The 12799-nt window shown below is 44.4% G+C and overlaps 1 protein-coding gene across 6 annotated transcripts in view; it reads left to right on the top strand.

Annotated features, from left to right (window-relative positions):
• Nucleotides 1-2163: 2163 nt before the first annotated feature.
• NR3C1 (nuclear receptor subfamily 3 group C member 1) overlaps nucleotides 2164-12799 on the top strand; it is a 104256-nt gene continuing 93620 nt past the window's right edge. The window contains exons 1-2 of one of the 6 annotated variants that reach the window (XM_032477024.1): nucleotides 2164-2315; nucleotides 6779-7993. In XM_032477024.1, the coding sequence (XP_032332915.1) occupies nucleotides 6792-7993 (1202 nt within the window). In that variant the 5' untranslated portion in view covers nucleotides 2164-2315; nucleotides 6779-6791. Of the gene's footprint in view, nucleotides 2316-3071; nucleotides 3199-3265; nucleotides 3589-3892; nucleotides 4387-4563; nucleotides 5055-6778; nucleotides 7994-12799 lie in introns of those variants that run through there. The other 5 variants (XM_032477023.1, XM_032477022.1, XM_032477021.1 and 2 more) reach the window with 5 other exon arrangements.

Raw genomic sequence — 12799 nt, 5'->3', positions numbered from 1 at the left:
AGACACAGGCCCTGCCGTCGCAGAGCTATTATATTCTAGTAGGGGGAGACAGACATTGAACAAATGAATCCAGAAATAAAAAACTATCATTGTAATGTGCTACCAAAGTAAAGTACAGGACACTCTAGGAATACACAATAATGAGTCTTTGTTGTTTGCTTGTTGGTTTGTTTGTTTGTTTTGGGTTTTTGGGGAGGGGGAGGAGTACTCAGGTGTTTAAACATAAGACAATAAATATCTTAAGAATCTTAAGTAATATTTGTATACTTTTCATTAACTCATTTGGCCTCCCAAACAACTCAGTAAAAGTGATATTGTCTTGTTAATTCAGTGTTTTATTATAACTCTGTAAAAGATGTGCTGAGTGCCCACTCCATACTGGGCTCTGTTCCAGGAGTGGGACATATAGCAAAGAACAAGACAGAAAGGGTCCTTGCCTTCATGGAGTTTGGAAATATCTCCTTTATTTCCATGTTTACTTCTTAGACAATCAAATATATTCCCCCTCAGATGGGGATTCCCCCTATTTCTTCTCTTGTAGTAATTATAACTTCCATGGGTTGCAGATTAGTAATGTTTCATTATCTAAAGACTTCAATTGTATATAGAAAACACTTTCAATGGTGCCTGGTAGGTAGTAGAAGTTCAATAAATGGTAACTACTGTTAGAACTGCTGTTATTACAGCGCTTAATCTCATGTCCTTTCTAGTGCACTGGATTTCATTTCTTGAATTAAATTCCATACACACTTATTGCAAGCCTATCATGGGATTTGCATACTCTTTTATGGAAATTACGAGGTTAGTGAAGAAAAACCTCTTCAATATTGTCTATTTCTACCCTCTACACTTAGGTGTACAACCTTGGATATACCGCAAGCTCTGTAAACCTCTGTTTCCTCATGTTCAAAAATTAGAATACCTGTCTATTCACCTATTGTCAGCAAAAGTCTGAGTGTGTGCATGTGTGTGCATGCAGGTGCGTAGTGGAAAGAATCAATAAATGTTAGCCATAAAGCATAATAATTCTAACTCTGAAAAGCAGGCACTGGGCTAGTCCACAGTTTATGCCTGCTTTCAAATGAACACGAAAGACTAAAGACTAAGAATTTTTTCTATCAAATTCAAAAATTAGAACGCACATTTAGACCAGGGCATAGAAAAACCACTTTGCTCAACTGGAAGTGTTTTCAATGGGGATTTTTAATTTAAAATGTGTTTTCTTCCATTTTAAGGTGATCCACTGGACATGCAGGAAAAAATGAGTGGGAAGAAAGTCAAAGCGGCACTCTTGTAAAAGCAGGTATTATTTAAAAGCAGGGTACCCTCCACAGAGAATGTGAACAGGTAAGCGAGATGAGGTGGATTTTTCTTTTCTTTACTTTTTTTTTTTTTTTTTTTTTTGTTACAGCAGAGATTCAACTATGAAATACGTTTATGGTATGGGAAGTGGTATTCTAGTAGGTAACTGTTACGGTCCCTTTACATATGTTCTACATGTGCAAATTACATATTTATATGAAACTTCTAGTATCACTTTCAAGCAGCTGTACAAGGATAATCATCAGTATGAGTTACTGAACTCACTTTTAAAACATGCATAACATTATTGTAAGTTTGGGTCTTGATTTTTTTCCCCATGAAACTGTTGGTTGTTTGGGGACCCAACCCACTAAAAGATGCTAGTATTTGAGACATGTAAGTTAGGAAAGTTAGCGTTCTCGGAGTAAATTCTCACCCAGTGTCCACTATAAGCACCCAGGACAAGGGCCTCCCTCCAGTTGACTGGCGCCAAGGGAAAGAAAAGGATCTAGAAGGACTTTTGTTAATCTATGGCTGCTCAGCGCCCTTCTCTTGGCTGAGGGTTCGACGCTGGCATAGGTCTTGGTTCCCTTTTCTTTCCTGAGGCGGCGAGCGGCTCTTCCTTTGCCAAGATGGCGGCCCTGGCATCATCTGGAGGCGACCCGTGCAGATCGCCTCCGGGCTGGCGGCTTGCCAGGAGCCTAGTGCTCTCCTGTCACATCAGACGACACACGGGGCAGCGTCCACCCCTCAGAACTTAGGAAGGGCGACTCTGGCGGCCCGCGACCGAGAACCGTTGCCAAGATGGTGGCCGGGCGGCCGGGCGGCATCACCGGCCTTTACCAAGATGGCGGCGGGCGGCTTCCGGCACGCGCTTCCCCCATCCTCTGCAAGATGTCAGGGCAGAGCAGCCGCCGCCAGTCTGAGCGCGGCCGGAGGAGCGGCCGCTTCCGAGCGCCCGGCCGGGAAGGGCTAGGTGGAGCTGCGGCAGCCTCCGCCCTCGTCAGCAGCTGGCAAGTACTGTCACCTGTGGGGGCGCAAAAGTTACCTCCCCAAACCCTAAAGCAACACAGCACAACCTTTTCCCGAGTCACAAAAATCATAGTATGTGCCGCGCAAGGTAGGAAGCTCGGTCCTCGCGTCGCCCGAGCCCTCCCGACGCGGCGAGCAGGAGAAAGCAGCTGGGGCGGCGGCCTCCCGCGCGACACCCCTCGCCCCACGCCCCTCTCTTTGGGGATGGGCCACGTGTTACCCTCTGACAGAGGGGGGAGGCGTGTAACGGGAACAGCTGGAAGGAGTTTAATGCTGATACTTTAAAGCTGCGTGTATTTTGTTTTATTTGGAGAAAGCGGGGTCCCACGAAGACGAAAGGGTGGGCGACGCGTTGAGAAGAGTGCAGCATATGTCAAGATTCGGGGGAGGGGCCTCCCCGGGGAACTTGGACGCTATCCCGGGAGGGGGTGAAAGGAGAGGTCGGGAGTTGGGAAGTTGCGGAGGGAGGAGGGCGTCCTTTGCAAGCAACTTACTATTTCGTTGCAGCTTGCTCTTAGGCCTGCCACCTCCTGCTTTCCTTAATAATAATAACAGTAATAATAAAGAGCAAAGAAATCCAGCTCGCAGTAGGTTTTGCATTTGGTGTGCAACTTCCTTCAAGTGTGAGCGCGCTAGGAGGGAAGGATGGGGGTTGAACTTGGCAGGCGGCGCCTCCTTCTGCCGCTGCCGCCGCCTCACAGACTCGGGGAAGAGGGTGGGGGACAGTCGGGGCGCGGGGGAGGGTGGGTTCTGCTTTGCAACTTCTCTCTGGGTGCGAGCGCGCGGCGGCGTCTGCAGACTGGGCCGCCCAGACGATGCGGGGTGGGGGACCCGCCGGCACGCGACTCCCCCCCCGGGCCCAGAGTACGTACGCCCCGACCCCCTCCCCTGCCCTCCCCTCCCTGATGCCTCTCCGGAGGGCGTGTCTGGCCGTCCGGCCCCGCGAGCCGCGGAGACGCTGCGGCACCGTTTCCGTGCAACCTCGTAGCCCCATGCGAAGTAACACACTTCGCGTAAGTCGGCCCGGGGGCGGTGGCGCGGACCACCCCCGCGGCTAAGCTGCGGGCCCTGCCCCGGATCCCCCAGCCAGCCCGCTGTCACCCGCAGGGGCGCAGCCGGCGGTCGCCGCCGAGGGACACGGCGAGCTCCAGAGTGGGTCGGGAGTCGCGGAGCTGGGCGGGGGCGGGAAGGAGCGGCGAGAAGAGAAACTAGGGAAACTCGGATTCCCTCCGAAGCCGGCCTCAGAAAGACCAGGTCGGCCCGCGCCGCCGCCTCCTCTCCTTTTTCCTGGGGGTGAGGGGGTGGGCGGGCGAAGAGAAGCCCCCGCGGGCCCGGGGGGCGGGGCCGGGCCCGGGGGGACCGCGGGCGTGCAGGCGCCGTCGCGGCCGGGGCGGCGGAGCCCGCGCGCAGGGCGTGGGGGCGGGGGCCGCGGCCTCCCCTGCAGTTGCCGCGCGTCGCCAACAGGTTGCAGCGTTCCCCGCCGCCACCGCCGCCGCCGCGCGGCCCCTCGGGCGGGGAGCGGCCGGGGGTGGAGTGGGAGCGCGTGTGTGTGCGAGTGTGTGCGCGCCGTGGCGCCGCCTCCGCCCGCCCCCAGCTCGGTCCCGCTCGCTCGCCGCGGCCGGGCGGCCCTTTCGCGTGTCCGCGCTGCCTCCCCTCCTCCTCCTCCTCCTCCTCCATTTTGCGAGCTCGAGTCTGTGACTGGAGCCCGAGTCACCGCCCGCCCGTCGGGGACGGATTCTAGAGGGTGGAAAGAGACGCCGCCGCCGGAGCGGCCGGAGCGGCGGGGCGCCAGCCCGGAGGACGCGCACCTAGGAGCCCTGGCCCGCGGAGACGGGCGCGGGGCTGGGGGCTGGCTTGTCAGCCGGGAAATGGGAGTCTTTTTTAAATAGGGGCTCTCCCTTCCCCCCGTGGAGAAGGGGGCGGCTGTTTACTTCCTTTTTTTAGAAAAAAAATCTCTCCCTCCCGCTCCTCCTGCTTTCACACGCTAAGTTGTTTATCTCAGCTGCGGTGGGCGCTGCGGACGGTGGAGGGCGAGCGGCGCCGCTGGCAGAGGTAAGGGGAGGGCAGGGCAGGGCCGGGGGCTAGGGCCCGCGCGGGCGCCCGCTCCCCGAGGTGCGGGCCGGGGCCCGGAGGCCAGCTCGGGGGCTGCCGCGGGAGCCTGCAAACTTTTATTAGCCTGGGGGAGTGGGGGTGGGGGCAAGGCGAGGGCCGGGTGACGGTGACGAAAGGGCAGCGCGCGTGTGACAGCGCTGGCCTCTTCCTCTCCCTGGGCCGCCGTCCCCCGGCCGGGCCGAGGGGGAGGAACCTGAGCTCTCGGCGAGGGGAGCCTCGTCGAGCCGCCCCGGCTTTCCAGCCTCTCGTTCCCCGGGGCAGAATCCTTGGCTTCTTTTTAAAATTTGCTCAAGTCCCCTATCTCTTCCCTCCCGGAGGGCCTCCCAAACACCCCTCCCCCCCCTTTTTTTTTCCTGGGGAACGCGGGGCCGCGTCTGAATTCTCCTGGCCCGAATCTTTCCACTCCACCCTGGCGCGCCCGAGCGCGAGCAGGGCTGGTGTCGAGGCTCCCGTGCGTCTCCTCTCCGGCGGGCGCGCGGGGTGTGTGTGTGTGTGTGAGTGTGTGTGCGTGTGCACACGTGGGGGGCTGACAGCCTGCGACTCGGAGACTTCGGCCAGGGCTGGCGTTATCTGGTAGGAGTGGGCGTGTCGGAGAAAGAACTCAACAGGTCTGGACGCATTTCTCTTTTAACCTCGCAGTTTTCTCTCCCCGGAGAGGGTTTGTTCTTCAGCGCTTGGCATCACTCCGCGCCTGACGTTTTGAAGGGGCCCCTTTTGGAAAAAGACCCTCCCTACCTGTGATGGTTTTGTGGTGCCATTTGTGACCGGCGCTGGTTTGACGTTTTGAGATTGTAGACTTGATAATTGCAGCCTTCTAATGCCACTTAAGACCCTTGCGCACGGTTCATTAAGGCCCATTAATGTGACAGGGTTATTTGCGATTTAAACGGGGGGATAAAGTCGTTTGAGGGATTGTTTCGTTTTAGGAAGTATTGTTTTGGTTTCGAGTTGGAAGGCAGCTGTCAAAGCGGCGTGGAAATTCATTAGGCTCCACTTGATACCTTGTGTTTAGAGATCGTTATCAGATAAACGCGGCGGAGGATCGGAGAGAGAAGCAGTTTACCCTCAAGATTTGTAGTGGCGGATCCCCACCTTTCTGTACCTTCATTACACTCCCACTTTCAGTGAGGGCTGTGAAGTTTATGCTTCTTAAAGTCTCCGTGCAGGAAAAGTTTCCTTTCACTGAACGGGTTTTTGACTATAATGTCGGAAGTGTGCTTATCAAAATCTGTGCCCGCCTCTTAAAACATCTTGATTGTTAATAGTCTACCAGCAACGTAACTCTCTTGAGAAAAGGCTCAGGATTAGTATAGGTGAAGCTTTAGATCGCAGAGAAAACTTTTCCGAGTATTTTATTCGGTATTATTTTACTTGGATTAATATGGATGCGATTTTACAGTTTTGGGGGTTTTTTTTTTCCATCTATTTTTCAGTACTTCGATGTTTGGTCAGGAAAAATCTTAATTTAGAGATACAGTATTTCATACTGAGGGTCTTAAGCAGTTTAAAAAAAAGTAAGTGGCTTCATTGAGATTTAGTTGTGTTTTGAGGGTTTTATTATTTGTTGTATTTAAAGAAGTTAAAATTGCACCGAGAATCTACTACACATTCTATTCTGCTTTTTAAAATGTGAATTTTAGTTAGCTTGTATGCAGTGTATTTCATTTCGTATGTCCAAAATTTGAAGGCAGGCAGCTGATAGGTACGTTCAGTAAGAAATGTGGGTTAAAAATAAGAGCCTTTTCCTAGCCTGTTGAAAGATAAGCAAATCATCATTGTTTATTTTTGAAATAAAATGTGCACCGGTAGGTTGTACTAAAAGATTTGAATGTGTAACCAGCTGGTAGGAGGGGAATTTGAGAATAATTAGAGAATTCTAGCATGGTTTTTATCAGATTTTACGTGTATGATTCGAAGAACAGCACAACAGCCTTGATTGCTTGAAAAGAGGCAGGAATTTTTTTTTTTAATTAAATACTTTGACATCAGCTTGAACCTTTAGAATAATCAGATGTAATGAGTGATAATGTCTGTGATTAACAGAGTTACAATTCTGTGCGTGGCTGGGTGAATAGCCAAGCTCAGCTGATACAGTTTTGTCCTCAGCTGTGCAAATGGACTGCCTTGTACTTTTAAATGTGACACGGCACATTGAATGGGAACAGGGGATACAGCTTTTTTTTTTTTTTATTTTGGAAGATAAACTACTCTTCTGAATTCGATTCGGAGCTAACTAAAAGGTTCATTTAACAGGCTCTTACTAATCGGATCACAGAGATAATGTGACTTTCTAGCTTATTATGTTCCCCTCCTTTTTTTTTTTTTTTTGTAGCTAATATTCCCTGATGGACCCCAAGGAATCTTTAAGCACCCCCAGTAGAGAAGAGATCCCCAGCAGTGTGCTTGTTCGGGAGAGGGGAAATGTGGTGGACTTCTATAAAACCCTAAGGGGAGGAGCTACTGCTAAGGCTTCTGCATCTTCACCCTCACTGGCTGCCGCTTCACAGTCAGACTCCAAGCAGCAGAGACTTTTGGTTGATTTTCCAAAAGGCTCAGGAAGCAACAACGCGCAGCAGCCAGATCTGTCCAAGGCAGTTTCACTCTCAATGGGACTGTATATGGGAGAGACAGAAACAAAAGTGATGGGAAATGACCTGGGATTCCCACCGCAGGGCCAAACCAGCCTTTCCTCTGGGGAGACAGACTTTCGGCTTCTGGAAGAAAGCATCGCGAACCTCAATAAGTCGACCAGTGTTCCAGAGAACCCCAAGAACTCGGCACCTGCTGCCGTGTCTGCTGCCCCCACAGAGAGGGAATTTCAAAAGACTCACTCTGACGTGTCTTCAGAACAGCATCATTTGAAGGGCCAGACTGGCACCAACGGGGGTAATGTGAAGTTGTATGCCACAGACCAAAGCACCTTTGATGTTTGGAGGAAAAAACTCCAGGACTTGGAGTTTCCTTCTGGGTCCCCAGGTAAAGAAACGAGTGAGAGTCCTTGGAGCTCAGACCTCCTGATAGATGACAACTGTTTGCTTTCTCCTTTGGCAGGAGAGGGTGACCCGTTCCTTTTGGAAGGAAGCTCAAATGAGGACTATAAGCCTCTTGTTTTACCGGACACTAAACCTAAAGTTAAGGATAATGGAGATCTGATCTTACCAAGCCCCACCAGTGTGCCAGTGCCCCAGGTGAAAACAGAAAAAGAAGATTTTATTGAACTCTGCACCCCTGGGGTAATTAAGCAGGAGAAACTGGGCCCAGTTTACTGTCAGGCAAGCTTTTCTGGGGCAAATATAATTGGTAATAAAATGTCTGCCATTTCTGTTCATGGTGTGAGTACCTCTGGGGGACAGATGTACCACTATGACATGAATACAGCATCCCTTTCTCAACAGCAGGATCAGAAACCTATTTTTAATGTCATTCCACCACTTCCTGTTGGTTCAGAAAATTGGAATAGATGCCAAGGATCTGGAGATGATAACTTGACTTCCTTGGGGACTTTGAACTTCCCAGGTCGATCGGTTTTTTCTAATGGCTACTCAAGGTAAGGTGAATACTTTTCTATTTCTTGAGAGTGGTACATTTAAGACAGATGAGTAGATTGAAATACTCGTTTATTTGTATGTGTTCTCCAGTGATGCATGTGCTTTTTCATGTGAACAAGTTTAAGTGGTCTTTTGGAAGCAGGCGTGGTAGACAGCCTAAGTGATGTATCTGTGCAAAACCATTTCGAGGTGTGGTTTTTTTCCCCCTGAAATCATGGTATTCAGTATCTCGTTGGCCAGTGGTTGAAAATTTTATGTCAAAATTTAAAATAATATTGCTCATTAACAGGCATCTTCAGTAAAAACTATGTTCGAGGGGGTATAATGTTTGGAAATGTATTTATTGTATGTGTTCATTTAAGCTGTTTTAGAATATGCTCTTTAGGTTACAGTGAAAAGTACTCTTAATGTTTTACATAATCAAAAGCTGTGCTATATTTTTACATTTTGAAGTGACGGGATTAAAGGGTTAAAAATTAGAAGCTTGAACCGTGCTCTCTTTTCTTTAAACTGAACGTTCTGTTGAAGAATCTGAGTTCTGAGGTTGCTAAAGTAATGCACTGAGTAGTGTACCTGAGCCGAGTATTAGACCTGGGACTTGCCCACAGGGTTCCTGACCTAAAGTAGGGAGGTTGTGTCTGCTGATTGGTTTATTTAAGGAAGGAATTGGTGGCAACAAGGTGCTTGATTTTACTTTCAAATGTTCCCACAGGTTCTCAAGTGTGTAACTGATGGCCAGCACTGCTAAGCTTTGGTCTCAGCTGTGTGTGACTTGTCTCTGTCTTCTTCTTTCTCAGTCATTTACAAGAACATTGCCATTTCCATTTGAGCTCAAAAAGGTCTGTCAAAGTGAAATTACCAGGGAAAAATTCTAAATTTAGATGTTTCTCTCTGTTGGTAGGAGTTAAGTTCTCTATCCAATACCCTCATCCTCGATTCAGGTGAATGTGCATCACATTTTAGGTGTGAAGGAAAATTACAACTTTATAATGTAATTGTAGAGACACAAGATTGATTAATCAGTGGATTGTTGGTTTTTGGGGGTTTTTGTTTTTTGGGGTTTTTCTTTTTTTGGAAGGGCATAGTAGACACAGTGATTTATTTGTACCTAAGTGTTTCAAGTTTTTTTCTTAAATGTTAGTGATACTCACTGTTCCCATTAACTAGTCAGTGAAGAGTTTATTTAAAACTCTTTAAAATATTTTTTCTGTTAAAGATATAGCCTTATACTGAGGTGTCTCTTTTCCTCTTTAACTAGGAAGCTTTTCTTGTTGGGGGAAAAAAATTAGACTTAGATACATACAGGCTGTGCTCTGTTCCTTTAAAAGGCTTAGATGTTTCTTATCAAAAGAAGAAAAAATCCTTTGTTCATGTGTGTCTTAATGTAATGTAAAGTATTAATCTGTTATTTAAATAATGATTATGGTTTGCTTAGAACACTGCTTTAGCTTTTTATTGTTGTCACTATGAATTGAAGGTTTGAAATGTTTTCAATAAGAAGATTTGAGGTGCTATCACATAAACTGTTATGTTTAAATGTAAAAACATGCTGTTTTTAAAATTTTTCAATCTCACGTTTTTGGCAGTAGAATTCATGATTGAATATGCTGTTGTCTTAGAATACGTACAGTTGATTTGATTAAGGGATCTGTAGGAAACTGTTACGTTGATTTATACAAATGTAATTGTACAAAGAAAAATCATATATTTTAGGAAATGCTTGGGGATTATTAATGCATTTTGTTCTGATAATCAGCATAGGATTGTTTTCATTTTCCTTACTAAAAAAAAAGGGGATGGAACAAGAACTTATTTTCCATTCACAGTGAACTTTCAGGAAACCCTATATAATCTGGAATCTGGAGCGTTAAGTCTTAGATGAACATACTTTAAGTCATTAAAGATAGCTTTAATACCTTTTCGCGTAATTGATAGCATTTAGAAAGTGTGTCAGCCTCATCACAGCCATATGATGGCGGACACAGCAGTGTTGGTGCGGATCTTTCCAGGTTTTTTGGTATACAGTGAAATGATTGTTTTTATGCTTATGTGTGATTTGGAATTAGAATCAGTAGTTTGTGTCCTAACGGAAACATATAATAACTTACACAGGATCATTTGAGAAAGTTTGAACATTTTATAGCTTACAGCATTAACTTAACATTGGGAACTGTGATTTACCCAGAACAAAGCTTCTTCCAAATAAATTGAAACTGTTTTTTTTTTTTAACCATCACTGAATTAGCCTATTGTTTGCAAACAACAGTCCTGATACAACTAAAATTGGTTGCTTTCTCTTCTCTACTTGTTACATGGTTCTAGCCAAACATTATGACCAGTGACCCTGAGTAATCGGCCAATAAATCAACATGTTGAGGCCACAACTGTATTGATTCCTGACTTTCTGACTTTAGATAGAAGAATATTAAATCCCCTGAAAACTTCACTTGCATTCTATTTAAAATTTTTAAAAGCATAAATTACAATTTGACTTTTAAGATGTGACTTAATAGTACTTTTTCTTAGAATGTTTTAAAAAAAGCACTTTCCACTGTTTTGCCAGGGAAGGCAATTCCTTCTGATGTGTCAACCCAGCACAACATCCAGTTATCACATTAAATAGTAAACTTATGAATATCATGACTGAGCATAGTATTTTCTTTTATTTGAGGTTTAAGCTCATTAATAGTAAAACAAGAAGAACCTTACTGATACTCAGATACATGCTCTGAGTAAAACGAATTAGCCATTCTAATGCAATATGCTTTTTAAATACTGAAATTCAATAAATCTCGTATAAACTTGTAACATTAGTGAAGGCACATTTCTGCATAATTTGATTTTCAACATTGTTTCACTTCAGTACTAATGGTAAAACTGCTGAAAAAGAGGTAAAGGTGGAAATGGTTTCAGGTGGAATTAGAGCTCTTATGAGATGATGAAAGTTTAGTGTTAAGTTGATAATTTTCTAAAGGGTAAGATTATTAGAATGATGCAGGATCAATCTGTAAACCATCTTAGGTGGAGTTTAGGGCTCGGTTTGACATTTATGAAGCTATGAAAATTTATGTAGGTTTAACATCTCTCATTATCAGTTGCATCTGTGTCTAATTTTATTAACATAATGAAAATGACCTGTACAATTACAGGAAGAGTGAAGCAAAATCTTTCCCTTTTTTTAAAAAAAAAATGTTTTATTAAAGTATAGTCAGTTTACAGTGTTGTGTCAATTTCAAAATCTTTCCCTTTTTCGTTTTTCTTGTTAACATTGTGTTGATTGTTTTCTCAGAAAGAAGAGGCATAAGAAAGAGATTTTTTTGAATTATGATTTATTCCCTTTTTAATGGCTACTTTCTTTAGTTTCTACCTTTTCCCTCTCCAAAGGTTCTGGCAGTGAGTGTTTAATTATCTTTTCTTTCAAGCGTAATATTTCTGATATTCATGTGTATAAATTTATTTCTGAATGTTTAAAGAGATTTCCCTTTGGTTATTTATTTTTAGCTTTATGATAAGAATCTTTTCTCTTTTTTTGAACCCTGTTCTTTTTTGTTATGACCATATTATTAGTAAAAGAAAAAAAAAAGATAAAACACATTGTGTATTCAGGTGTGTCAATTTAGTGTGGAATGACTCCAGTACAGAAATGTGTGATTGGCATGTGGTCAGATTTTATTGAAATTACTTGTTGTGATGTTTCTTTGTCTATTCCATTTTATTTTTATCCCTGATAACATAATTTGTATTATTTTGTGGTTTTGATGGTCTGTTGATGTTACAGATACTTTAGTTAAACTGGCCACTTTCAATATTTATTGACTGTTTATAAATTTTATGATAGACTTATTCTGAAATGTACCTTGCAGAAATGTAGATTAAATGCAAATTGCATTAACAGGAAAATTCATATGTGGGTGGATATCACTTTAGGGGCCTTTTGAGATTGTAGTGAAGCAGAGATTGGATCAAAGGGTTTATTTAAGTGTAAGTGCCCGATGTGAAAGAACATATGTATTAACTGGTTGGTTATGTAAGGCTTCATCCACTCTGGCCTGAAGGTGATTGAAATAGCCTGATTGTTAGGAAATCTTAATTTATGTTGGGTTTCAAATAAGTTGGCATATCTCTTAAAATATATTTCTTCTACTTTTAAGTTCATACCTAATTTTAATGAGCAATAATTTCTCATTATATACTGCTATTTATGTGAGCAAATGAATAGGCAAAACAGATTTGTGCTGAATAGCATTTACCCTTCTGAGGACATCCTGGTAATTGTGTAATGCAGTATTTACAGGTATCTGCCAAATTAATGGGCACTTGCTTCCATATTTCTGAGTCATGGAAGATACACATCGGTAAATAGTGTCGCAAAAGAGTTTTCAAGAAATATTTTGTTGAATTAAGCTATAACTGAGAAAAATCAATTACTTATTGACCTTTTTGGAAGAGTTTAAAAGCCCATGCTCTCCTTACTTCTGTAATTTCGGAGAGCCAGCTGCTCTCAGTTTCTTCTGGTTTATACTACTTCAGTTTTGTTATTTCTCAAGTAAATGAAAATATTCTTATGGAGAATTTCCATTTAGAAACAGAAAAAGAAAAGACCCACTAAGTGTCCCTTTCTCGTTGAATTGTGCGTGATCATTTTTATGCTAAACTGGATTAATTTTGATGGTGATTTTTGTCTTGATTTTACCCACTAAGGTATATTTTAGAAAATAAGCAATTTTATAGCCACTTAGAATTAGTTGTAGAGAGTGTTGTCAGCCCCGAAACACCTAATTTTGACAGGTTGCCTTTTTATTCCT

The sequence above is a fragment of the Camelus ferus genome, chromosome 3 (assembly GCF_009834535.1).
Source record: "Camelus ferus isolate YT-003-E chromosome 3, BCGSAC_Cfer_1.0, whole genome shotgun sequence".
In the NCBI taxonomy this organism is placed as follows: Eukaryota; Metazoa; Chordata; class Mammalia; order Artiodactyla; family Camelidae; genus Camelus; species Camelus ferus.
This window is presented reverse-complemented; position numbering and strand designations above follow the sequence as displayed.